General features: G+C 43.1%; 1 protein-coding gene across 4 annotated transcripts; it reads right to left on the bottom strand.

Moving 5' to 3' along the window:
- Positions 1 to 825: 825 nt before the first annotated feature.
- Positions 826 to 25,243, bottom strand: LOC106613792 (SHC-transforming protein 2). 4 transcript variants are annotated; one of them, XM_082956812.1, is made up of 14 exons: positions 24,995 to 25,243; positions 18,892 to 19,146; positions 14,400 to 14,470; positions 6,418 to 6,478; positions 6,203 to 6,322; positions 6,000 to 6,053; positions 5,749 to 5,800; positions 5,400 to 5,526; positions 4,886 to 5,063; positions 4,425 to 4,518; positions 3,584 to 3,754; positions 3,095 to 3,402; positions 2,667 to 2,855; positions 826 to 2,437 (listed from the first exon to the last, which is right to left on the bottom strand). In XM_082956812.1, the coding sequence occupies exons 2-13, from the start codon at positions 19,033 to 19,035 to the stop codon at positions 2,703 to 2,705; spliced, it is 1,533 nt and encodes a 510-aa protein (XP_082812938.1). In that variant the 5' UTR covers positions 19,036 to 19,146; positions 24,995 to 25,243; the 3' UTR covers positions 826 to 2,437; positions 2,667 to 2,702. The 4 variants fall into 4 exon arrangements, with proteins under 4 accessions (XP_082812938.1, XP_082812939.1, XP_082812937.1 ...); XM_082956813.1 differs by lacking the exon at positions 24,995 to 25,243 and adding an exon at positions 20,412 to 20,880; XM_082956811.1 differs by lacking the exon at positions 24,995 to 25,243 and having other exon boundaries at positions 18,892 to 20,381.
- Between the last annotated feature and the right edge of the window lie 755 nt (positions 25,244 to 25,998).

Genomic DNA, 25,998 nt, shown 5'->3' with positions numbered 1-25,998 from the left:
CCAAAAGGCACATAAAGGACTCTCAGACCATGAGAAAGGCCATCCCTACAGTGAAGCATGGTGGTGGCAGCATCATGCTGTGGGGATGTTTTTCAGTGACAGGGACTGGGAGACTAGTCAGGATCGAGGGAAAGATGAACGGAGCAAAGTACAGAGATCCTTGATAAAAACCTGCTCCAGAGCGCTCAGGCCCTCAGACTGGGCGAAGGTTCACCTTCCAGAAGGACAACAACCCTAAGCACACAGCCAAGACAACGCAGGAGTGGCTTCAGGACAAGTCACTGAATGTCTTTAAATGGCCCAGCCAGAGCACGAACTTGAACCTGTTCGAACATCTCTGGAGAGACCTGAAAATACCTGCACTGCGATGCTCCCCATCCAACCTGACAGAGCTTGAGAGGATCTGCAGAGAAGAATGGGAGAAACTCCCCAAATTCAGGTGTGCCAAGCTTGTAGCGTCATACCCAAGAAGACTCTAGGCTTTCATTGTTGCCAAATGTGCTTTAACAAAGTACTGAGTAAAGGGTCTGAATACTTATGTAAATGTGATATTTCAGTTATGTATTTTTTATACATTTGCAAAATTTCTAAAACACTGTTTTGCTTTGTCATTATGGGGTATTGTGTTCAGATTGATGAGGGTGGGGGGGGCGACGATTTAATACATTTTTGAATAAGGCTGTAACGTAGCACAATGTGGAAAAAGTCAAGGGGTTTGAATACTTTCCCGAATGGACTGTATATATCTGACCAACAGCCTAACGACAAAACATCAACCAGTTGACTGATTGAGGTCAGCCCTAAATCAGGCACATTTGAATAACCTTAATATTGACATATTTTATTGCAAAAAATGCATTTAGTTCAAAGACGAGTAGATACAAGACAGCCCTGAGAAAGCAAAGGGGTAATTTTAGAAAAGTTGCATAAAGTATACTAACATCACAGAAAGCCATGTCCTCTGTCTTTCCCCTTTGAGACAAAGACACAGCAGAGACCAAAGGATCCCCTATCTATTGATCAAACATGTTGCCATTAACACAGAATCCTGATCAAATCAGTTAGGGCCCATGCCCGCAAAGATTATTGATTGGAGGACTCGTACAATAGAACAGGAAGCACATAATAGGACAACCAATCAGAACACACAGTGGGAGGTGCTACAGTATACAGTATCCCCTCCCCCCCATTAATCAGCAGCTTATAGAAGTTTCACAATAAAAATGGATGATTTCTTTCAGTCCACTCTATCCATTGATTAAAGTATGGTTTGGCATGGCAAGAAAATGTGTAATTTGCGCTCAGGGCATACATACATTCCACACTACTGACTTTCTTCGGTGGTAGATGTAGAATTTATGACACTTTACAAGCGATTTGAGAGGAAAGATATGAAACACATGGACAATTAAGGCACTGAACTGAACTGAGGAGATGTTCATTATATATACACTGAGTCATTTGTTGTAATGTAGTCTGCCTTCTGAGAGTACAGGCTCTGACCAGTGCTCTCTTCATACAGTAGGCTTGATAATACACAACTCGGGTAGGTATTCAATGACGAGCTATGACTGTCCGATACAAACACTTTGACAAGTATGTGGTTATAATTGAACAATCACATTGATATTCAGAGTTCTGCCCATGTATTTTGTGTTATGTAGTCTTGTGGATATTGAGGGGACAGAGGGACAGACACATGTTCTAGGTTTGTGTCTGGTTAGTACTTTATCTCTAAAGTATATGCTATCAGATATTTAAAGCCTGCAGAATTTGGTCCTGAGATTACATATGAATAAATCTCATGAAGGTGCAGTTGCTACTGCTGCAGATGAACAGTATATAAAAGTCCATTAAAGCATCCCAATGTCTGAGGAGCAAAGAACTGCATTCTGATGAAACAATTGAGTGATCTTTTTCTGCCAGGAGTTTCTTACATATCATTTACAATGTTTTTTGTCTATGAATGTTCACATTTGTTCAGTGAAAGACACAGGGAACCCAAATCATTCTGGGACTGTGCATGACTACAGCAGTTTGAGATTCAGTATGAGGTGCAACATCATCATGCACTCGAAAATAATGATTTCCTATGGAACAACTACTGTTTCTCACTGTGATGATGTCATCTGACCTTGGACCATCTGTGACCTCTGACCTAGAATTCCATCCTTGTGATTGTCTGGTCTGTTACCTCCTGTTCTGAGGCATCCAGGTGTTTGTTAGCTTAATGACTGCATGCTGAGAGTTCAGGTGGAAATGGTGGACAGTTGTGGGCACTGCGGGAGGAAGCCAAGTACTGTAGCGATGCCCCTGTGTCCTGGGCAGAGGGACTCGCCTGTGTCCTCCTACCCCAGTGAGCGCTCTGATTCTGGGGATATGGATATGGCAGTGAAGATTTTCCTCCCTTGGGCTTACATGGACACACCTCTGACTCCTGGTGAAACAGGCAAAATTGGAAAACTTTCAAAGGATATCACTCAAACACATATTAGAGAACTAGACCAATAGAAGACAAAAATCTAGAACATAAACTTTATTAATACAGTATCATGTATCAATAATCTGCCCACACTGAAACAAAGGTTATCACAAGACTGTCATTTTAATCTAGAACTAGGCAGTGCTGAGCACAATCACTTTGGGCTGTCATTGCTGTCTCTTACCATTTCAGAAAGTCATCCCCTCTGTGGCTGGCTGGGTCACTGTTTCCTCTGGACCACCTGTTTGAGGTGCAGCTCGCTCTCGGCCGCCACGATGGGCAGCTCGTTCTTCAGGTGGTAGCTGATCAGGTGACTAATGCTCTCAAACAGCATGTCTTTGGTGCGTACCTGACAGTGACGAGGAGGAGTGGGCTAACAGATGTTAGCAGGTCACCACATATTTAAGGATGCTAACAAGAATGCTTCTGATACTATTATTTTGCACTCAACAATGCTAATGCTAGGCTATAGCTAAGTGGCTGACACCATTTCCATATAAAATATATACTCTATGGGGCAAATCCTAATTTTCACTTAAGTAGAATTTTCACTTAGTCATGCATTGATGTCAATAGGTGACTGTTGTAAAATGTGAGGTGATTATCACTCACCACTCCCTCTGGGTCCACCAGTAGCAGGTGTTTGGGCAGACCACAATGCATGCCCGTCAGGACATACTGGCCTGGGTTGGTGGCACTGTCTCGTACCAGGAAGTCCCCGTCTCGGACCAACAGTTTCTCAGCATCACGGCGGCTCATACGACCGTGGTACCAGGCCTCCCGCCGGAGCTGCTCCTCTGTAGGGGCGACAGGGGCACGACGTCGGGGCGGGCTGGGCCACTGGTCCTTCAAAACACACACCCCACCGTTACCACCGACACCACCAGCCTCGTGCATCTTTAGAGCATCCTCAAAGGGTCCTGCAGAGAACCAGGAAAAGTGAGAACACATGCATGGCACACACGTGGAACCTGTAACATGAATGACATCATCCATACATGCCAACCCTATTTCCCAGATACTCCCTTCATCTTGAATAATAATATCTCTATTGTGTCAGTGGCTGTGTTCAGTGGATGGATAGATGTTGATGAGACTCACTCATGTCAAAGATGTCTTTCATGGGGCTGTCTGGCCCCCAGTCCCCCCTGTGGCCCTCTGCTCCCTGCTCCAATCCCTCCAGACTCTGGGTGTTCACATATAGGTGCTCCTCATAGTCCCTGCTCCCCGGAGGCTGGCCATCTGCTCGCTGGTAACCATCTGATGTCAGACCTGTCAATCACAACTCAGTTTACTAATACATAGCTACTTACACACTCTCTGCAATATTCTTACTTAAAAAATAAAGTATCCACAAACATTGTAATATCTGTGACTTGCAGTATTGTGACCTGTAGTACCATATCAGACTACCGTAATTTCCGGACTATTGAGTGCACCTGAATATTATAAGCCGCACCCACTGAATTAAAAAATATATATTATTTTGAACATAAATAAGCCGCACATGTCTATAAGCCGCAGGTGCCTACCGGTACATTGAAACAAATGAACTTTACATAGGCTTTAACGAAACACGGCTTGTAACAAAAATAAATAGGCTTTAACGAAACACGGCTTGTAACAAAAATAAATAGGCTTTAACGTAAAATGACTACCGTAATCAGAATGATGGGAAGTTTGAGAGCACTCGATTTAATCTAAACAGTAAACAAAAAAGTTGTTTGACCTTAACCCATTCGGCAATTTCATTGGTCTAATGAAAGCTTCATGCCGCCAAAGACCTGAGCACGTCACAGAATGTTTTTTTATTTTTTGAAAAAAAAAATTGAAAGCGGGAAAAATCCATATATTAGCCGCGTCATTGTTTAAGCCGCGAGGTTCAAAGCGTGGAAAAAAGTTGCGGCTTATAGTCTGGAAATTACGGTACATAGTGTCTCACCTGAGCTGCTGTTGTTTTCAGTATCCCAGTGAAGCTCGTAGCACAGCTGACCTGAAGGGCAGGAAGCTGTGTCTCTCCTGGACGGAGAACCCATCTAAAAACAGATGCCCAAAACTCACATTAGCATTAGACTCTTCAGACCACCGGGTAATAAATAGTTCCACTTCTACAGACACCATATGTTTGAATCCTCAGTATAGGCTGCAGGGTATGAGCAAGACTTTCCTCTCACCAATTAGCTAACCCAGAGGCCTGGTTTCTATCTCGAGTGATATCAATCTCTTGTAATTATGTAGCAGGCACATCTACAAGACAGTTATTGGGTTCCCTGCTACTGTATGCTCACAGTTCTCTCTCTTCTCTGAGACTTTATGTTGAAAAGCCAGGCAAGGTCATAAGTCATGTGTCCAGAAATACTATATCAAAGGGTTTGGTGGTGAGGCTGGAGGCTAGGGAATCACCTGCACTGCCTTGCTCTCTGGTTGGCTGTGGACGTGGCCCAGCAAGGCCGTACAAGGCTTCAGCCTTGAGTCCACCACTCCCCCAAAAGGAGGCACCTTCCCAGGGATGCTGTTGTAGTAGTCGTGCTCCAACGAGTCCTCGTCATCTCCCCACGCCGAGTCTTCTGTCTTGATGTTCCTGAGGTGACACGGTTAGAATAGAGGTAATTTAATTCCCAAATATGACAAGGCAAGGGATCAGATACCTCCTCCACATTCGATAACGTTAAACACTAGAGTTGAATGTTTCTATTGTTGGTAGCAGGAGATACATTTGAAACCAGAGCAGAGCAGGTACGTTACAATTCTCCTGTCTACCTGGTGACACTCCGGTTTAAATAACAGTTTTGATTTCGATGGATTGAAATCTGAGCACATCACATTTCTAGCAAGTGACTGAGCTAAAATATTTGAGTTTCATATTGAGTTGAGCGCGTGTCATCATCCCAGATTCACTGCAGTGGCCCTGTCTCACCTTTCCATGGTGGGGATGGCTTTGGGAGGGCTGTGGAGGTACTGTTTAAACTGCAGTTCGAAGGCCTGCCCGATGGTGCTGATGACATTCTGAGCTAAACCGTCACAACACTCCAGGATATGGCATGCTGAAGAGAACATAGAGGATATGAGTGCCGCAACGCCACTGTGAGAATAACAACTTATATTTTCAAGAAAAAAATTGAAAAGCCTATATCTTTAAGTTAAACAAGCATTAGTAAACCATAATGCCAGCAAATCCTAATGCGTTTAATGCCAGGAAAAAACTGCATAGCTTTGTTTCTGTTTATGAAATACAATAGTAAACTGAATAGTGTGTAAGGAGATACCTCTCTGATTGACTGGATCTTTGGCCACATAAGCAACATAATCGGGCGTGTCCTGCAACAGAGGGAAAAACCTCAATAAACTCTGATGAATTAGGATATAATTGCATTAGAGGCCGTATTGATCATGAAGTCATGGGATTGGAAAGCGGTCAAAAGCAACCAAGTCAGACATGCAGTCTGCCAAGCGGCCCATGTCAACAAACAGACAGAGAAAGCAAAGCACAAAGTGCACTTATGCTGCAAACTCTCACCGTGTCTCCCCCAGAGGCAAAGGAGATGGACTGCATGGGATGGTGTGCTATCACCTATGAAAGAGGAAGAGAGGGAGGTGCAGCTTTTATATCCATCCTTCATCACATCAAATAATCTACAATTCAGCTATCCTGTTAGGACAACAGGATTCTAAAGATTGAAATGTATTGTTTGTGTTGCATTAGTTGAAGAGATCTCCAACCTGTCGTGTGGTGGGGATGAGCAAGCTGAGACCCTCTATAGAGATGTTGACAGCGATGCTCATACCAGCGAAGCGCAGGTTACTCTTCCCCATGATGGACTGCAGGGCCTTGTTAATGTTCTACAGGACATGAGCACAGAGCCTGGGCTTAGCATCACACACACACACCCACATACACAATTTAACTAGTGTTGCATCAAAATACGTTCACGCACCTTCCTCCTCCAGGCCCCTTTACCCCCAGGCACAGCTTCACACAGTCTGTTGATGGCCTCCCTGGGTGGGTGGAGAGGGGGAGAGGAGAGGTGGAGGGGTCAGAATGACAACACACAGACAGTTACCCCCATAATGAATCCCAAATCTCCCCTAAACCATACCCTTTACAAACAGCAAATCTGAGCATCATGGTAATAGTTCCATCTTGCCCTTTGATAGGCTAGAAGGGCATCTTGCCATATTGGATACATCTAGCCAATCCTTTCAGATCAACTAAAGTGCCTAGATGATAGAGGCCAGGGGTCAATTTGGAATTCAGCTTCAAGCAGCTACATGGGAAAAGGTTGAAAAGTCTAACTGTACTCCATCATCATCATCATCCTATAGACAGCGTACGGGTAAAGTAGTTGCATAAACTATAAAAAGAGCAGGTCAGTGGCCCTTCCCTCAGCCTCAGGCCATGGTCAGAGGTCAGGAGTCACCAATCCATCTCAGTTCAAAGGACACAGGGGCCCTCAGAATAAAGCAGGACAGCAGACGTCTAATCTCAGGTTACACACGGCTAACAGGAACACTTAATATCATAATCACATTTAGCTGAGTTCACATAAACAAATTCTCCCCAGTAAATTCTATTAGGGTAAGGAACACAAGTATCTCAGCATGATTGAAAGTAACAGCGTAATGTCTTGGTCTGATGATTTATGTGCTCATCAGGCTCTATTTGATTTGCATTCATTTTCCTCTCCATTTTGTTTCCAATCAGAAGCGTGTGGTGTACTACTGCAGTGTATTCTATGTCATTAGGCTGTGAGCATGGGGAGCATTGGGGACTTATGAGGGATGATGTCTGATGATATCCCCTTGTGTGGTGGCAGAGTTAGCCGGAACACAGGGTCTGTCAGGGGACAGAGGGGACAGGTGCGGCTGGCTGCCAGAGTCAAGGACCCGGCCCCTATCAATTGACTCGTAAATATTTAAAAAGCAGGAGCGGCCGTCTCCAGTAAAGGACTTCTCAAAGAGACTCAACTCGCCGCCTGGGAGAATATTAGTGCATGCAATGTGTGAAACTTACTCTTCAGCCTGAAGTGTCCCCACTTGCACTACCAAATATCTAGCTTTTCATGTGGTGCGACTAGTAAGATGCTTCAGGAGGGCTGTCATGTGTGCTAGCAACGCAGAGGTCCTGGGTTTGTGCCTCGTGTGAGACGAATCAGAAGGAAGTGGTACTCGCTAAACAAGCAGCGTGACGTCCTTTACACATGGATAATGGACGTGAGTGTTTGTTTGCAGTATCTTTCCTGGCCAAGTACAGTCCCATCCCACATAAAAATAATACTACAGTTTACTATAGAATACTACAGTACTTACTAAAGAATGATATAGTAAACAGTAGTGTACTGTAGAATACTATACTACACATTGTAGTATCCCTCGATCATTTGTAGTACTTACTTACTATAGAATGTTGTAGAATACTATAGTAAACACTACAGTATTATCAGTTTTAAAAAAACACTGTAGTAAATACTACAGTAATGTCCGCAAAAACATTACAGTCCGCAACTATAGTAAATATTATAGGATTTAATTGACATATACCCTGCCCATTCCCCTCACCCATATTGCAATTTGTGCCATCCATAAGTGAGAAACCTACATGCCAAGTATAGACCATTTATTGTGTTCCCTACAGGTTATGGAAAAGCGCAGAAGCTCTGAACTATCTGTTCAGACCCCAGTCGTACAGGTTATGGAAAATGTGCTCTTTTAGTATTTCTCCAGTAAGTTTCCTGAAGGAGAAATCCCCCACTTCTATGATAATCAAAGATAACCAAACAAAAACACAATAGTAAATACTACAGTAATGTCTTCAAAATAACTACAGTATACTACAGTCCGCAAAAACACTACAGTAAATACAATAGTATAGTACATTCTGAAAAACAATACAGTAAATACTACAGTGTACTAGAATCTGCAAAAACACTACATGAATACTTTAGTATATATTACAGTTTTCTTTTACTACATTATTTATACTATAGTTAACTGTGCATACTACAGTATACTACAGTGAATATTACAGTATTCACTGTAGTGTTTTTGTGGACTTAACAGGAAAAAACACTACAGTGAACACTATAGTATTTATACCATAGTATAATATAGTATTTTTTCATGTGGGTTTGTAGAATATTGGCCCAAAACCATCACACTTTGACACCTGTCAAAGAAGACCTCCAGACTCATGCTGGACCGACTGATAATCAGTGTTCTCCAGTCAGTCTTTGAAGATGTGTCATGGGGAATGTCAGGCTCTTTCTTACTCTGATAAATAACAAGTGACTCCAGAAAAGACACAACAGGAAAAACCAAATAGAAGCGGAACAGGAAACCTCAACTAAATGTAATTCAATTAAATGAATTAATCCGGAATGCACGGTAAAATGGAGACATCCCCAATCTCTTCTTCAACATCCTTAAACAATAACAGTATAATGTAAACAGATGTCATTCTGAAAGAAATGGCAATATTGAACTTCTTATTATGCTACTAAGTTATTCAAATGGAACACTGTTAAATTCATTATTTCATAGATCTTGCCATAACACTGTCATAAATACATACATTTTCAATCTCTGCTCTTCTCCCTATTCCTTGTTGTCTCCTACATGCATATTCCAGCAGGCAGGCAGGGGAGTGTCCGCGTGGACCACTGCAGCTCAGCTCTCAACAGTCATTAGCGAACATCATCAATAATAGATCTCTCCATCACTCAATTTCTGCCTCTCCCCCTGCACTTAAACCGTGTGTGTGTGTGTGGGGGGGGGGGGGGGGGGGGGGCGCTCAGATTACTGGCAATCGATCATGGAGGAGGGAAAGATCGGTCTGGTGTTCAAGATTACACACAATGTAGCATCACCACCTCTGAGGGTATTTTTTAACCTCTGCTCAGACCAAAATAGCAGGGTCACAAGCAAGTAAACAAAAACTGAAATTAAAATAAAATTAAACCATCATAAATTATGTTCAGTTGTAGGTTTTTGGGGGGCAGGAATTTAATTTTTTTTTTAAATTAAATTAATTTTTTTATGGAGTTTTCAAACCTGAATCTGGCGGATCACATTGGCATTGACTTTCTAATTTAAAAGTAGACAGCGAGATGACGTTGTTATGAGCTGCACCGCAGATATCGGGGACGTTTGAATGGTAAAGCGAAAGCAACAAACTGCAAACGACAGTAGAGGAATGAAGTCAGGGGTGGTTCATCTGCGACAGATAAAAACCGGAAACTACATGCTGACTACACGTCTGGTGTCGTGTGCGCGAGCGTTGCAAAATAAATATATACATACATGTTATTCAATCATTGCACCCACACTGCTGGTGCACGTCAACGAGCGGCTGCGTAGCCAGGTGCTAAAATATAATTTAGTTCTCTTTGTGACAATTGACGCCCTGCAGGTCCCGCCTCTCCCATCTCCTCATTGGTTTTTAGAAGCATATACCCACATAGATGTTTGATAGATGAACTGAGGTCCACACTCCAGTCCAGTCAGTTGTGGTAATTCACCTTAAAGTTGGTTGCCAACCGCCATATAAAGTCCAAAGAAGAAGAAGCCTGAAGGAGGAGAGATTACTAGAAATGATTTTTTAAAACCTTTTTATCTGTGGATTAATTGTTGGAGTAGAGGACCTTGTGCGTTTCAGGTAAAATAACAACCCAATGTTTATATCCGAGGACAAATTAGCTAGCAACAGCTAGCTAGCTAGCTAAATTGACATAAATATTTTATGCTTTTTGACCTGTCCCCAAATTAGTATAGTTGGTTCAGAGTTCGTTTTGATATTTCAACCTGCATGTCCTGATCGCGTCTGGTGTGCGTGCGATCGTGTCTGATCGCGTCAAAATGCGTGCGATGGCGCACATGGACACACGCGCGGTCTGGTCAGCATGTAATTTTCCAACAGCAAGGCTCAGATCAACATGGCAGTGTTGCCTTTGTTAATAAAATGTGTTCTTTATTATGGCGAAGTAAACATGTATTTTTTTTATTTATTTATATCTTTTTTATTTCACCTTTACTTAACCAGGTAGGCAAGTTGAGTAGAAGTTCTCATTTGCAACTGCGACCTGGCCAAGATAAAGCAAAGCAGTTCGACACATACAACAACACAGAGTTACACATGGAATAAACTAACATACAGTCAATAATACAGTAGAAACAGTCTATATACAGTATGTGCAAATGAGGTAGGATAAGGGAGGTAAGGCAATAAATAGGCCATGGTGGCGAAGTAATTACAATATAGCAATTAAACACTGGAATGGTAGATGTGCAGAATATATACTGCTCAAAAAAATAAAGGGAACACTTAAACAACACATCCTAGATCTGAATGAAATAAATAATCTTATTAAATACATTTTTCTTTACATAGTTGAATGTGCTGACAACAAAATCACACAAAAATAATCAATGGAAATCCAATTTATCAACCCATGGAGGTCTGGATTTGGAGTCACACTCAAAATTAAAGTGGAAAACCACACTACAGGCTGATCCAACTTTGATGTAATGTCCTTAAAACAAGTCAAAATGAGGCTCAGTAGTGTGTGGCCTCCACGTGCCTGTATGACCTCCCTACAACGCCTGGGCATGCTGCTGATGAGGTGGCGGATGGTCTCCTGAGGGATCTCCTCCCAGACCTGGACTAAAGCATCCGCCAACTCCTGGACAGTCTGTGGTGCAACGTGGCGTTGGTGGATGGAGCGAGACATGATGTCCCAGATGTGCTCAATTGGATTCAGGTCTGGGGAACGGGCGGGCCAGTCCATAGCATCAATGCCTTCCTCTTGCAGGAACTGCTGACACACTCCAGCCACATGAGGTCTAGCATTGACTTGCATTAGGAGGAACCCAGGGCCAACCGCACCAGCATATGGTCTCACAAGGGGTCTGTGGATCTCATCTCGGTACCTAATGGCAGTCAGGCTACCTCTGGCGAGCACATGGAGGGCTGTGCGGTCCCCCAAAGAAATGCCACCCCACACCATGACTGACCCACCGCCAAACCCGGTCATGCTGGAGGATGTTGCAGGCAGCAGAACGTTCTCCACGGCGTCTCCAGACTCTGTCACGTGCTCAGTGTGAACCTGCTTTCATCTGTGAAGAGCACAGGGCGCCAGTGGCGAATTTGCCAATCTTGGTGTTCTCTGGCAAATGCCAAACGTCCTGCACGGTGTTGGGCTGTAAGCACAACCCCCACCTGTGGACGTCAGGCACTCATACCACCCTCATGGAGTCTGTTTCTGACCGTTTGAGCAGACACATGCACATTTGTGGCCTGCTGGAGGTCATTTTGCAGGGCTCTGGCAGTGCTCCTCCTGCTCCTCCTTGCACAAAGGTCGGAGGTAGCGGTCCTGCTGCTGGGTTGTTGCCCTCCTACGGCCTCCTCCACGTCTCCTGATGTACTGGCCTGTCTCCTGGTAGCGCCTCCATGCTCTGGACACTACGCTGACAGACACAGCAAACCTTCTTGCCACAGCTCGCATTGATGTGCCATCCTGGATGAGCTGCACTACCTGAGCCACTTGTGTGGGTTGTTGACTCCGTCTCATGCTACCACTAGAGTGAAAGCACCGCCAGCATTCAAAAGTGACCAAAACATCAGCCAGGAAGCATAGGAACTGAGAAGTGGTCTGTGGTCCCCACCTGCAGAACCACTCCTTTATTGGGGGTGTCTTGCTAATTGCCTATAATTTCCACCTGTTGTCTATTCCATTTGCACAACAGCATGTGAAATTTATTGTCAATCAGTGTTGCTTCCTAAGTGGACAGTTTGATTTCACAGAAGTGTGATTGACTTGGAGTTACATTGTGTTGTTTAAGTGTTCCCTTTATTTTTTTGAGCAGTGTATATATATGCATATATGAATGTGCAAGTAGAGATACTGGGGTGCAAAGGAGCAAGATAAATAAATAAATACAGTATGGGGATGAGGTAGTTGGCTGGGCTATTTAGAGATGGGCTATGTACAGGTGCAGTGATCTGTGAGCTGCTCTGACAGCTGGTGCTTAAAGCTAGTGAGGGAGATATCAGCTTCAGTGATTTTTGCAGTTTGTTCCAGTCATTGGCAGCAAAGAACTGGAAGGAAAGGCAGCCAAAGGAAGAATTGGCTTTGGGGGTGACCAGTGAGATATACCTGCTGGAGCACGTGCTATGGGTGGGTGCTGCTATGGTGACCAGTGAGCTGAGATAAGGCGGGGCTTTACCTAACAAAGACTTGTAGATGACCTGGAGCCAGTGGGTTTTGCGACGAGTTTGAAGCCAGGGCCAGCCAATGAGAGCGTACAGGTCGTTTCTAACCCTCATATCACACACTCACAAACTGAAATCATAATATAATATGATGTGTGTACACATTGTACAATCAATTAGTGAGACAAAGCCTCAAATATCACATTTATTTGTATATCCACTGTACACATAAATCACGGCAAATTGGTTCCTGTTCACGTGGGTTAAACTGAAACACCCTAATGATTCGTTGGCAATAGAGCCTCCCACAATGCAGGCGATGGCTGCAGGATGAAGTTGGTAAAGAGCAACTGCAAAAACTTGCAGTCTTCTGCAGTCTAAACTTAATGACCTTTGATCACATGATTTTTGTAAAGTTCATGCAGTCTACATGTAGGAGCCAGTCGGACAGTTTTTATCTCCAGAATGAAAGGCGACTTGACAAAAGTGATCTGATCGAACACACCCATTGAGATGAGCACCATGCAAAACTTTGCTCTCACACAGTCAAACAGACTATCTGCGCATGTGCACGGATTCTTCACCCTGCTACAACGTGGTAGCTACGGGACCAAAACAGCTGAGAAGTTTAGCTTTGCACTTCAACGCTCCTGGTTGTTATGGAAATTGACTCACTACTACTGTTTACTTCCCACATCTACGTCATCTCGCTTCTGTAAGTCTACCTTTAAACCTAACCTATCCTTTGATTTGACCCCTCACCTTATGCATTTCTGCCCGACAGTGGCAAGAAGTAACATCCCTCCCCCCATAAAAAAAATAAACAAGAGTGTGCAAAGCTGTCATCAAGGCAAAGGGTGGCTACTTTGAAGAATCTAAATTATAAAATATATTTTTATTTGTTTAACACTTTTTTGGTTACCTCATGATTCCATATGTGTTATTTCATAGTTTTGATGTCTTCTCTATTATTCTACAATGTAGAAAATGGTACAAATAAAGAAAAACCCTTGAATGAGTAGGTGTGTCCAAACTTTTGACTGGTACTGTATATACAACACGTAAATGGTTCCTAGCCTCCCACACAGGATACTTTCTGTCCCCAACACTAAAACAAAAACTGAAACAAAATAATATAAAAACGTAATATATACAACTTAAACAACTAGTAAAGTAGATCTGAAAAATAATTTAAACTAAATAGAATTTCAAATACAAATCTTAAAACTAATAGAAATAAAAACGAATATAAAAAACACAAAACTATAATAACCTTGGTCACAAGAACCTCCACCAGGGGGGACTGCAGCGTCCCCAAACGAACCACCACCTTATCCCAATTTGCTTTCTCATACGGAGCTATTTTCATGTTTATATGTTCACCCGCCTGGCCACCTTCGTACCACCAGCATCACATGTGTACACGTACACAAATAAACACACATGTAAACATGCACACAGTCACACAAACACACAGCAAAGGCTCACATGTGCCATTTACATGCATCAATAGCTTAGTCAAAATGATGTTTACCAGATACACAATATTCTGGGCCTTGCTAGTAATATCATTACAGTGAAAAGCAGGACTGGCGTGCCTGTGAATTTCTACCTGATTTGGTATCACTGTGACTCTTCTGTGTACCTTATCCTTCTAATCAGATCGGGTTCTACTGACTCATCACTAGCAGGGCAGAATCAACCCTCACTTACCTCGTCACCTGGGTCCGAGTGTTGAAGTCTAGCGATCGCATCGACTTTAACACCTCAATACAGCCCATGTACTGCAAAGATAGAAAAGATAGAAAAATACTTTATTACATGATAGATTTCCAACCAGATGTATTATTCTATAGATCATTTTTCTCAATCCAATTAAAGCACTTTAGGTCATGAGACTGGAACTGTCATGGCAGCCTTTTTCACTGATACGCGGTACTACGGCAATAGCATGTATCACACACCGTGTAACATGTATTTCCAGAATGGTTAACACATAACATGTATGACAATCATTTATACCATAGTACTAAAGGCCCAGTCATTTGCGGGCAGTGTGAGTGGCGGAGTGATGGCCAGATTAAGGTGGTAATAATGTCTCCATGACTAGATTAGCAACACTGAGAAGCCAGTGTATTCAGGGTACTGTAGCTGCAGAGGCCCCAGAGGAGCTGTGTGTGTGTGTGTGTGTGTGTGTGTGTGTGTCACTGGGGACCAGGCAAAGTGCTCTGGGAGAGGGGACTCCCATCAACTCCTACTACACCAAAAATACTATTATACAAGATACGTATGCTAAGTATACTAGGACATTAAATGTGCCACGTTACTGAACCATATCAGTATCGAGGTCATTTAAACATCATAGGCATAGGCCAAATTAGACTATGTTTAAATAGGCCACAACGGAGTCCTCATTTAGCTCCTCCCACCAGCATCCACTGAGATAGGATATGTATACTGTAGGGTAGTCGCCTTTACTTTCAAAGGTGTAGAGCGTCTACTAAGCTCCTATCATTCATGTCCATGCATCCTCATTAGACTCAAGCTCAATCAATGTCTTCTTAGTTTGTTGTCTGGATATGTTGTTGTGGCTGGCTGCTGCCAGAGACAGGGAGAGAAATAATCAGGCTAACTCCTCTGCCTGAGAGCTAAATGAGCACCCTAACCAGATTAGGAGACTGGGGAAGTCTTCCATCAGTCAGACAGTCTTCTTCTTCTCCCTCTCTTTCCCTCTCCTTCTCTCTCTCAATGCCTTCATTGTCACACTCTCTTCCGCACGATACACTGTCCCATCGAGCTCTCAACTTTCCTTCCGCCCCCCGGCAGAATCTCTAATACTCCCTTCCTGGAACCAGTGATGCAGCGTTTCCAAGAAACATTCCAGAGAAATGGCGAAAATGTGCCTTTCTTCTCTGAAAGAGACGCCATCTCAGCCACTGCCTTGCCTTCAAGGAAGTGAACATCAACGAAGGATATCTATCATATTACTGGGGCTAATCTGGCCCCACTATCACTGCAACAGAGAACATCCTGTTCACGTCTCCAGCCAAAGTTTATTATCTAATATCTCTGCTGCTGCTGCTCGGCTCTCCAGATAGAAGTAGGGGCCAGCAGGGAGAGACTGGCAAGGGGCTCATGTTGCTCAGTGGAAAAGGTATACTGTACTGTCGCTACCTGTCAGTTGAACCAAGTTGCGGTTTGCCAGGTCAGGAAGTCTGCATTGCAGTGGCTTGGCTCTTGAAGTGGCAGATGCAGGGCCGCCACACCACGAATGCTGGTTTAACTTGCCCGGATGGTTGGCTGGCCGCGATGCAAGAAAGGAAGTGACTAGGTGGAAATGTGCAGAAAAGAAGATACACACTACATGGTAAGTATATGGACACCTGCTCGTCGAACATCTCATTCCAAAATCATGAGCATTAATATGGAGTTGGTCCCCCCTTTGCTGCTATAACAGCCTCCACTCTTCTGGGAAGGCTTTCCACTAGATGTTGGAACATTGCTGCGGGGACTTGCTTCCATTCAGCCACAAGAGCATTAGTGAGGTCGGGCACTGATGTTGGGTGCTTAGGCCTGGCTCGCAGTCGGAGTTGCAATTTATCCCAAAGGTGTTCGATGGGGTTGAGATAAGGGCTCTGTGCAGGCCAGTAATTTTCTTCCACATTGATCTCGACAAACCATTTCTGTATGGACCTCGCTTTGTGCATGGGGGTATTGTCATGCTGAAACAGGAAAGGGCCTTCCCCAAACTATTGCCACAAAGTTGGAGGCACAGAATCATCTAAAATGTCATTGTATGCTGTATCATTAAGATTTCCCTTCACTGGAACTAAGGGGCCTAGCCAAAACCCTGAAAAACAGCCCCAGACCATTATTCCACCTCCACCAAACTTTACAGTTTGCACAATGCATTCAGGCATTCTCTTGGCATCCACTAAACCCAGATTCGTCCGTTGGCCTGCCAGATGGTGAGGCGTGATTCATCACTCCAGAGAATGAGCTTCCACTGCTCCAGAGTCCAATGGCAGTGAGCTTTACACCACTCCAGCCAACGCTTGAGCCGTTGCTGCTCCTAGACATTACAATAACAGCACTTACAGTTGACCGGGGCAGCTCTAGCAGGACAGAAACTTGATTGACTGATTTGTTGGAAATATGGAATCCTATGATGGTGCCATATTGAAAGTCACTGAGCTCTTCGGTACGGCCCATTCTACTGCCAATGTTTTCCTTTGGAGATTGCATGGCTGTGTGCTCGATTTTATACACCTGTCAGCAATGTGTGTGGCTGAAATAGCGGAATCCACTAATTTCAAGGGGTATCCACACACTTTTGGCCACGTGGTGTATGTCATGATGACAGAGAGAAAAGCAGAGAGCAGCATAAATCTGCTGTCATACAGACAGTAATAGATTCACTGGTGCTCCTCCCTGCACACCACATTATATAGAGAGGATGAAAAGACACAACGTCCCTTATATACACACATCTTATCTGCCTGTCTTGCTGCAGGGGCCATTTAAATATTATTATAACGGATTAGGCTAGAGCAAACTGCTAATGAAAACTGGTGCAGGGCACAACCATAATACTTCCTGTAATGCTCTCTGGTGTTTCCTCTCAGTGTAGTATGTTTAGCTGCGGACTATATTAGGCATGGCAGAGTCAGAGGCGTTAATGTGAGGAAAGCACGGTTAGAGCTGAGGGAAGCCCCTGGCTGAGTGTTCTCTCTATGCTGTCTGCTACTACTACTCCTCAGTGTTAATGCAGATGGACCCTGCTATGTCACCCTAGTTCTTCCCTACCACGTGGGATACAAACGACTGTGATTAAATGTAATGGAGTATAGGAATGAATGGTGCCTGTGTGATGTAATTAGAAAGCGTGCTTGGGCCTAGACTGTGCTAATAAAGAGCCATGTTGAGACTGGGGGGAGTAGAGGAGGGGGGATGGGAAGAGCGAAGGGGCAGAGGGGATTGCTGAGGGGAGATCATTGACATTGACGTCAAACAGTCTGCCTTGGATGTAACCCATTGTGAGCCAGAATCACGGGCTTAGACTAGGAAATTACATCTTACTCACTAATTTCATTGGACAATATTATCATTTGTTTTCTATATTTCTCAGATATACTTCTATTTGTAAGTCAAATTTCAAGAAAATGTATTTATAAAGCCCTTCTTACATTAGCTGATGTCACAAAGTGCTGTACAGAAACCCAGCCTTAAACCCCAAACAGCAAGCAATGCAGATGTAGAAGCACAGTGGCTAGGAAAAACTCCCTAGAATGGCCGGAACCTAAGAAGAAACCTAGAGAGGAACCAGGCTTTGAGGGGTAAGTGTGGTTTGACCAAATGTGTGATAACACCTAAAGTATCCACTACCATCAGGATTTGTAAAAAGATCATTACCATTGTCACTGATTAAGACTTTATGTATTGTATGTATGTCTGTCCAAAATGATATGACATCCAATATTTCACTTAGGTGGAAACAATCAAACTAAGATCAAGAAACATGCCACTCACTCACACACACACTCGCACACACACTCGCAAACTAGCACACTCGCACACACACACACACACACACACACACACACCACACACACACACGTATCTTTCATTCACCACATGCAATATGTGTTGTTCTATTTATGATTCCATTCTGTTTATTTCCTCCCTCCCACCCACCCTGAAGCCTGTAGGCTGACGCAGTCTCCCCACCACACCACAGCAAACAAAGCAGAGAGAGCCATCAATCTGGATGAAATCATGTATTCCTCCTCATCCTCGACCCATTGGGTTCATAACACACTGCCTGACATTTTAATGTCCAATTATATCCAAGAGACACCTTTAGGGTGGTGAATCATCTTAACGTTGATGTTGTTTCTAAGGAATGAGACGTCCCAAATGTTAACTGCAAACAGGATATCTTCTGACAGTTTTGTCTTATTAAAGCTTTACTGAGGGGATTTAAATGATTCACTATTCGACAGGTTTGTTTGTGAACAACATAACATGAACTCTGGGTGGAAACCATCAACAAGCTGTAAAATTATCGCTGATAGATACAGTATTTAACTGGATGGAAGACGACCCTTAAAAAATGCAATGCAGAAATGCTCAAATGTATGCTGATCGATAACAACATTTGGGTAATGCACAAAGCTGTAGAGGGGCTGCATGTATGGTTACTCACCCTGACTATGTAGGAAGCCCCAGGGCCTGTGATCTTCTTGTCTGGGTGCAGCCAGCCCTGGGAGGGCTTGTGGATGAAGCTGCCCTTCTGGTTGAAGTCCTCCCCTCCCAGCCACATGCCCTCCACCCTTGTCCTGCGGTTCATCCCCGCCCTGGATCCGCTGTGGCCCCCGGGGCTCCCTGTGCACTCTGCAGCCCCTGCGGCGTGGCCACCTGGACTGGCTGAGCCCGCTGCAGATCTCTGCCTGCTGATGGCCTGTAGAGAACAGGGGTTGACACACACAGGGTCACAGGAGTTCAAAACAGAAGCCAGACTGGCCACAGGACCATTGGGGGCAGAAGTTCCACTGGGGCTGTGCGAGCCCTGCGATGAGGGGGCTGCAGCCTTGCCCGAGTCCTTGCTGGAGTTGGAGTTGGAGGGGCTCCTACTGAGCAGTGAGTTAGAGAACTTCCACTGAGGCATCCTGGGGATGAGCATGCAGAAAGTGGTGGTGGCGTCCTGCTCCCCGTCCAGGCAGGGGGAGTCGGCCAGAGCAGGGGCTGCAGAGGAGGACCGGGGGATGGACTCCAGAGGAGGCAGGGGGGGAAGTGGCAGGCTGGGGGCGGAGGAGAGGACCACCGGGGTGGCCACCACTTTGCCGCTCATAGCTAAGCTCTGCATCAGGTCGTCGGAGGAGGTCACAGAGTCGTTGCGAAAGCGGCCATACTTTGGCTTAAGTAGCATGCCCGGAGGAGCAGCCTGAAGCAGAGGCTGAGAGGGGCTGACAGAGGGTGAGGGGAAGGGGAAAGGGGGAGGGGGAGAGGTGCAATGGAAGAGAGGGAAAAAATCTGCAAAATCTTCCGGAAATAGCTGTATCCCCTGTTGAGTGAGTGCTGTATGGTCCTCTCCCACTCACACAGGCTCATTTCACTCACCAGCCTCTCTGCATCTGAGCTGGCCTGCTCCAGCCTTCTCCCTTTCTCTGGCTCGCTCGCACGCTCCCCCACTCTCTCTCTCTCTCTCTCTCTCTCTCTCTCTCTGGGTGATGTCATTGTGTTATTGCTTGTCTATTCGCCCTGCCCAGCTGCTCTCAGACAGCATTAGCTATCACACATCTGCCTGACCCTCCCTCCTACCGCACACACACAAGCATTCACACACATGCACGCACGTTCATTCGTTCACACAGTCAGCATCTACATGCAGAGCACAGACACCATTTACACATTATATTGTCCCTGCATGTGGCAATGACAGAAAGACAGAGCTTCCCACCATAAGACATACCGTAGGCAATTACTGCAAAAGCAAAGCATGCATGCCTGCTGCCATTTTTAACAAAGACCATCAATTAATTATTTAGTGAAGAGAGTCAATACACATCATATTTTAGCTACTATACATTAACATCAATATTTCACATTTATGGGACTGAATTGTGCTGCCAGTATATTAAGACAAAGCAGCTGCGACTTTGACAAAATGCAATAAATTATCAGTGGTTGTAGAGATGTAAAACATTTGAGAAAAGCCCACTATACCTGAAATGTCCTATCTCTCTGCTCTCTACACTTCTGATTTCATAATGGGATGATGATGATGACTGAGAGCTGGGACTTGACTGAGGAACATGAACTCTTTGACAATCTTTTATTGTTTCGAATGTGAGAGAGTAACACCTCAAGGGAAACTCATTTATTAGTATTGTGCAATATGGGGTGCTGTGACGTTAGAAAACCCAATTTTCCTTTGGTGTTGACGTCAATGTCCCCAATATCGCGTCCAAACTGCATCCTCTGTCACAGGCAACAAATAACAGGAAGTACTCTCCTCTGCTGTGTGGTTGGTGTGTGTACTGTAAGTGTTCACCACCCATCTCCCTACAGTATATAGAATACAAAGGTTTGTACTTAATCCATAACTACTAAAGGAAATAATAATTTAGCAAATGGTTTGGCACTGCACCTAAGTCAATAATAAGGAAAAAGCAATAATGATGAATGTGCACCTGTCAACAATAAAGTAGATGAAATTAACTTATTTTCTAACTAGCATATGTAAAATTGTAATGAATGAATCAATTTATTTTTGCTATAGAATATGAAAACAATTCATATTCAGATTGACTATATAGACCCTTTTCCAGTACACAACACACTGACGTCAAGCACAGATGCACGCGACTGCTGGCGACAATAAGAAAGCCATCGCCCATTCAACATTGTCACGTCCTGACCCTAGTAAGATGTAATTTTCTATAGTAGAGTAGGTCAGGGCGTGACGGGGGTGTTTTGTGTTTTTCTATGTTTTCTATTTCTATGTTTAAGTTCTAGTTTTTCTATTTCTATGTTGGGGTTGTTTGGGTTAATCTCCAATTGTTTGGGTTAATCTCCAATTGGAGGCAGCTGATCCTCGGTTTTTTCTTCCTGTTTTGTGGGTTATTATCTTTTGAGTAGTGTTTGTTTCACTCTGCGGCACAGTTTGTTGTTGTTGTTGTTGTTGTTGTTGTATATTCAGCTATTTAGTGTATTGCAACACGCTGCACCTTGGTCCGCTCCTTCAAACAGCCGTGACAAACAGCCTAGATTTACGTTTGTATTACTTCTAAACAAAATTACTTTTTTGGGTTCTCATAATATGCTTACAATGATGTTTTGATTCTTGCTTGAATAGTCGCTAAGATTATATTTGGATGTGTTCTTTGCAAAATACCTATTTTGGATGCAGCAGTTGTTAGCTAAAATGCTAACTCTCATTGATATACTGTAGGTTGTAGCAAAAGCTAGCCAAAGAGACATTTTACTGGTTGAAGTTGAAGTGTTTTTTAAGTATAATGCAGTTGATTTGCGATGATGACAAACATTATATTAAGCAGGACATTATGCAGGACAAAAGTAGTATGAAATGCTTTTTTTTGCTGGCGTTCTATAAGAACTCCCCCTTGTTCTGACACCAACTTGCGCACATCGCCCTCATGCTGCAATGTTTGCAAACACAGAAAGGGGTCTATGAGTTCAAATCATTCGGTGTGATGGGGAAATATGGTCACGGCATGTGACTCATGTCCAATAATGGTAGAATGTAACATCCGATGTCCAAATGCACACATATTGATTGCATTTGTCATGAAACAGGCAAAAACTAACAAAGCTAACAATACATTTCTACTGAGAATTACTCCCAGTAACAATCCCAGCCCGTCCCATCTGTGTGACCTCTCTCCCCATGTCTCCCCCTTACCCACCCTTCTCTCGAGATCTATCCACCGTCTTCTAAAGGCGCCTACTGAAGGAGATCAGACCTTTTAGCTCCCCACTCTAAACTCTTAGAAAGAAACGTGCTATCTAGAACCTAAACTGGTTCTTCGGCTGTCCCCATAGGAGAACCCTTTGAAGAACAGTTTTAGGTTCCAGGTAGAACCGTTTTGGACTCCAGGTAGAACCCTTTTGGGTTCCATGTAGGACCCTTTCCACAGAGGGTTTTTACCTGAAACCAAAAAGGGTTCTCCTATGGGGACAACCGAAGAACCCTTTTGGAACCCTTTTTTTCTAAGAGTGTAGTCCTCTCTCATTCTCTCACTTTCACATTACCACAGAAGGGGGAAGAGTCATCTCAGAAAGCCACAACAAAGTGGGTTAAGCAGGGATTTGTTCTGCTCACCTTTCTGGGAAAAATATTTTGTCATGCAGCAGATAATCAAACCCAAGGTCATATTATCAGACACACAGGAAGTGGACTTAGAATATTAATAGAGTGAAATACAATCATAAATCTGAAGCCATTCTGCTCTGGAACACTGCACTACTCAGCTCAAGTGATACAGTGACTTCATAAAGTATTCATACCCCTTGACATATTCTACATTTTGTTGTGTTACAGCCTGAAGTCAAAATGCATTAAATATGTTTTTTCTTACCCATCTACACGCAATACCCCATAATGACAAAGTGAAATTATGTTTTTAGAAATGTTTGCACATTTATTGAAAATTAAATACAGAAATATCTCACACACTTAAGTATTCACACCCCTGAGTCTATACTTTGTAGAAGCACCTTTGGCACTGATTACAGCTGTGAGTCTTTCGAGGTAAGTCTCTAAGAGCTTTCCACACCTGGATTGTGCAACATTTGCCCATTATTTAAAAAAGGTATCAAGCTCTGTGAAATTGGTTGTTGATCATTGCTAGACAAAAATTGTCAAGGCTTGCAATAGATTTTCAAGTAGAATTAGGTCAAAACTGTAACTCAGCCACTCAGGAACATTTACTGTCTTCTTGGTAAGCAACTCCAGTGTAGGTTTGGCCTTGTGTTTTAGGTTATTGTTCTGCTGAAAGGTGAATTCATCTCCCAGTGTCTGATGGAAAGCAGACTGAACCAGGTTTTCCTTTAGGATTTTGCCTGTCCTTAGCTCCATTCCATTTCTTTTTTACCCTGTAAAACTCCCCAGTCCTTAACGATTACAAGCATACCCATAACATGATGTAGCCACCACTATGCTTGAAAATATGAAGGGTGGTACTTAGTAATGTGTTGTATTGGATTTGCCCCAACCATAAAACGTAGTATTCAGGGCAAAAAGTTAATTGCTTTGCCATCATTTTTTGAAATATTACTTTAGTGCCTTATTGCAAACAGGATGCATGTTTTGGAATATTTTTTATACTGTACAGGCTTCCTTCTTTTCACTCTGTCAATTAGGTTAGTATTGTGGAGTAACTACACTCACAGCCATTCAACTCTGAGACTGTTTTAAAGTCACCATTGGCCGCATGGTGAAATCCCTGAGCAGTTTCCTTCTTCTCCGGCAACTGAGTTAGAAAGAATGCCTGTATCTTTGTAGTGACTGGGTGTATTGATACACCATCCAAATTGTAATTCATAACTCAAAGGGATATTCAATGTCTGCTTTTTTTTATTTTTAACCATCTACCAATAGGTGACCTTCTTTGCGAGGCATTGGAAAACCTCCCTGGTCTTTGTGGTTGAATCTGTGTTTGAAATGCACTGCTTGATTAAGAGACCTTACAGATAGTTGTATGTGTGGGGTACAGAGATATGGTAGTAATTCAAAAACCATGTTAAACACTATTATTGCACACAGAGTGAGTCCATGCAACTTATTAGTCTAAACATTTTGAAAAAACATATTTCCACTTTGACATTATGGGGTTTTGTGTGTAGGCCAGTGTAGGCCTTTAAATTCAGGCTGTAGTACAACAAAATGTAGAATAATTCAAGGGGTGTGAATACTTTCTGAAGATGCTGTAGATTAGAAAGCCAGTGGGCCTAATATAAACTTTCAAAAATTTGAATTAACAGGCTTTTTCAAAAATAATTAGAATGGCCAACATACTCACAACACACTGTGCATGGGCCGAGTTAGATATGTATTCATGCAATTATTCCACAGTGACCTCCATTACAGTACACAAACAACAACTAATGCTTTTAGGTTAGGCTTTGTATCCAATCATGTGATTTGTTTTGTAAAAATAAAATAAAAATGTACCTTTATTTAGGAGAGCATGTTAACATGGATGACCAAATAATTTACTGAATCACCTATTATCTAAGTAGAGTAACTAAAACATGCCACCCACTCATCCAAGGCAGAGCAGAACTCCATGGCTAGCTGCTCATACTGTAATACGCTGTAAAAACAAGTTCATTTGAGCTTAAATTGGATAAAGCCACAAAACAACCTGGTGACTTCCTCCAACAACCCAGACTTTGAGATGAAAGACAAACTTTTTGTTTTGCCCCACAATATATTACCTTAGTCCACAGTAATTCCTCAGCGGGCATAGTCTTGTTACTGCTCATGACATAGAGACATGGTTATTATGACACTAATTGAAAAAGCAACACTGGGAACATATGATTACAATTCAAAAGGTCACATTCAAATGTCAAAAAACAGCTTGGTTCATTTGCAAAGGCCAGCACTTGCGGAGGTGGAAGTTGAAAAGGCTTAGCGCACCATAAAATTGATTGTGCAAGGCAAAAATGACAAATGCACTAGATTTAAAGAGTGCGTACACTCAGAGATAAAATAGAAAACAGATACAATACACTGTACATGCAGTAAACATAGGAATTATGAGAGGCAGCAATAGACTCACCTATATCTCAGACATTTGGAGAGCAGAGTGAAGATCCCCTGACTTGAACAATAACCCAGAAACCTACAACTCAAAATCAAAAGCAATAAAGGAAGTTCAGAGTATGTGAGAGAGCATACCGGCTTGATGAGCATAAGACCCTTCTGTAAGTCATAGACGGAATGAACAAACTCGCTCCAGCAATGGCAACAAGCCACAGTTAACACAAGTTACACACAAAAAAACATACACACATGCCAACTCCTCGACAACCAATCACATCACTTGGTTGTTTGTGGCATAGGGGAATTAAAAAGTTACTGATAAACCAAATGTCATCAATATGTAGGATGTGGCTGATGACTAATAGGAGAATAGCATCAGACCATACTACTAACTAGGTCTACCACTTCTATGACAAGTGGGAGGAGAGTGAAAACAGGCTCCACAATATATCATCAGATTAATTTAAATCTATCAAAAAAGTAAGCAGCATTTCAGACCTGACAGGCTTCTTTATAACACATCTAAATAAAAAAAAGTGAATGTAGACTTTTAATACACACTGCAGACAAAATGAAAAAACTTTTCTGATCAAATTGAATGCATCTGTATCTGTAACACTTACTGTGTGTTTGGAAATGCAACTAATTTGTTTGCACTGCAATACAAGGAGCTAATATTCACCTGGTTTTCAGCGTGCTGTACCACTGCAATCAGCAGTGGAATAAGTCAGGCTGTGCATGCACTATGTCTCATTAGCAACCATTACAGAGCCCAGAGATGTGATAACAAGGTGCAAACACACTCTCTGAGAACTCAGGCTGTTTCTATGTAACTCATTCACAAGGGAAACTATCATACATGGGGCCTGTGGAAACAGCTGGGTTTCTAAAGTCACAAATCCTCCACTTTTAAAACAGCCCAGGTTTAAACCTGTTGTTACATTGCAGTTATAAAGAAGACAATGTCTGTGTATGTGCATGTATACTATCTACAATTATTATTCTTGTATAGGTGATGAA

This window comes from Salmo salar, chromosome 10, assembly GCF_965601325.2.
Source record: "Salmo salar chromosome 10, fSalSal1, whole genome shotgun sequence".
Taxonomy (NCBI): domain Eukaryota; kingdom Metazoa; phylum Chordata; class Actinopteri; order Salmoniformes; family Salmonidae; genus Salmo; species Salmo salar.
The sequence above is the reverse complement of the archived record's forward strand: the minus strand, read 5'-3'. Positions and strand labels throughout refer to the sequence as shown.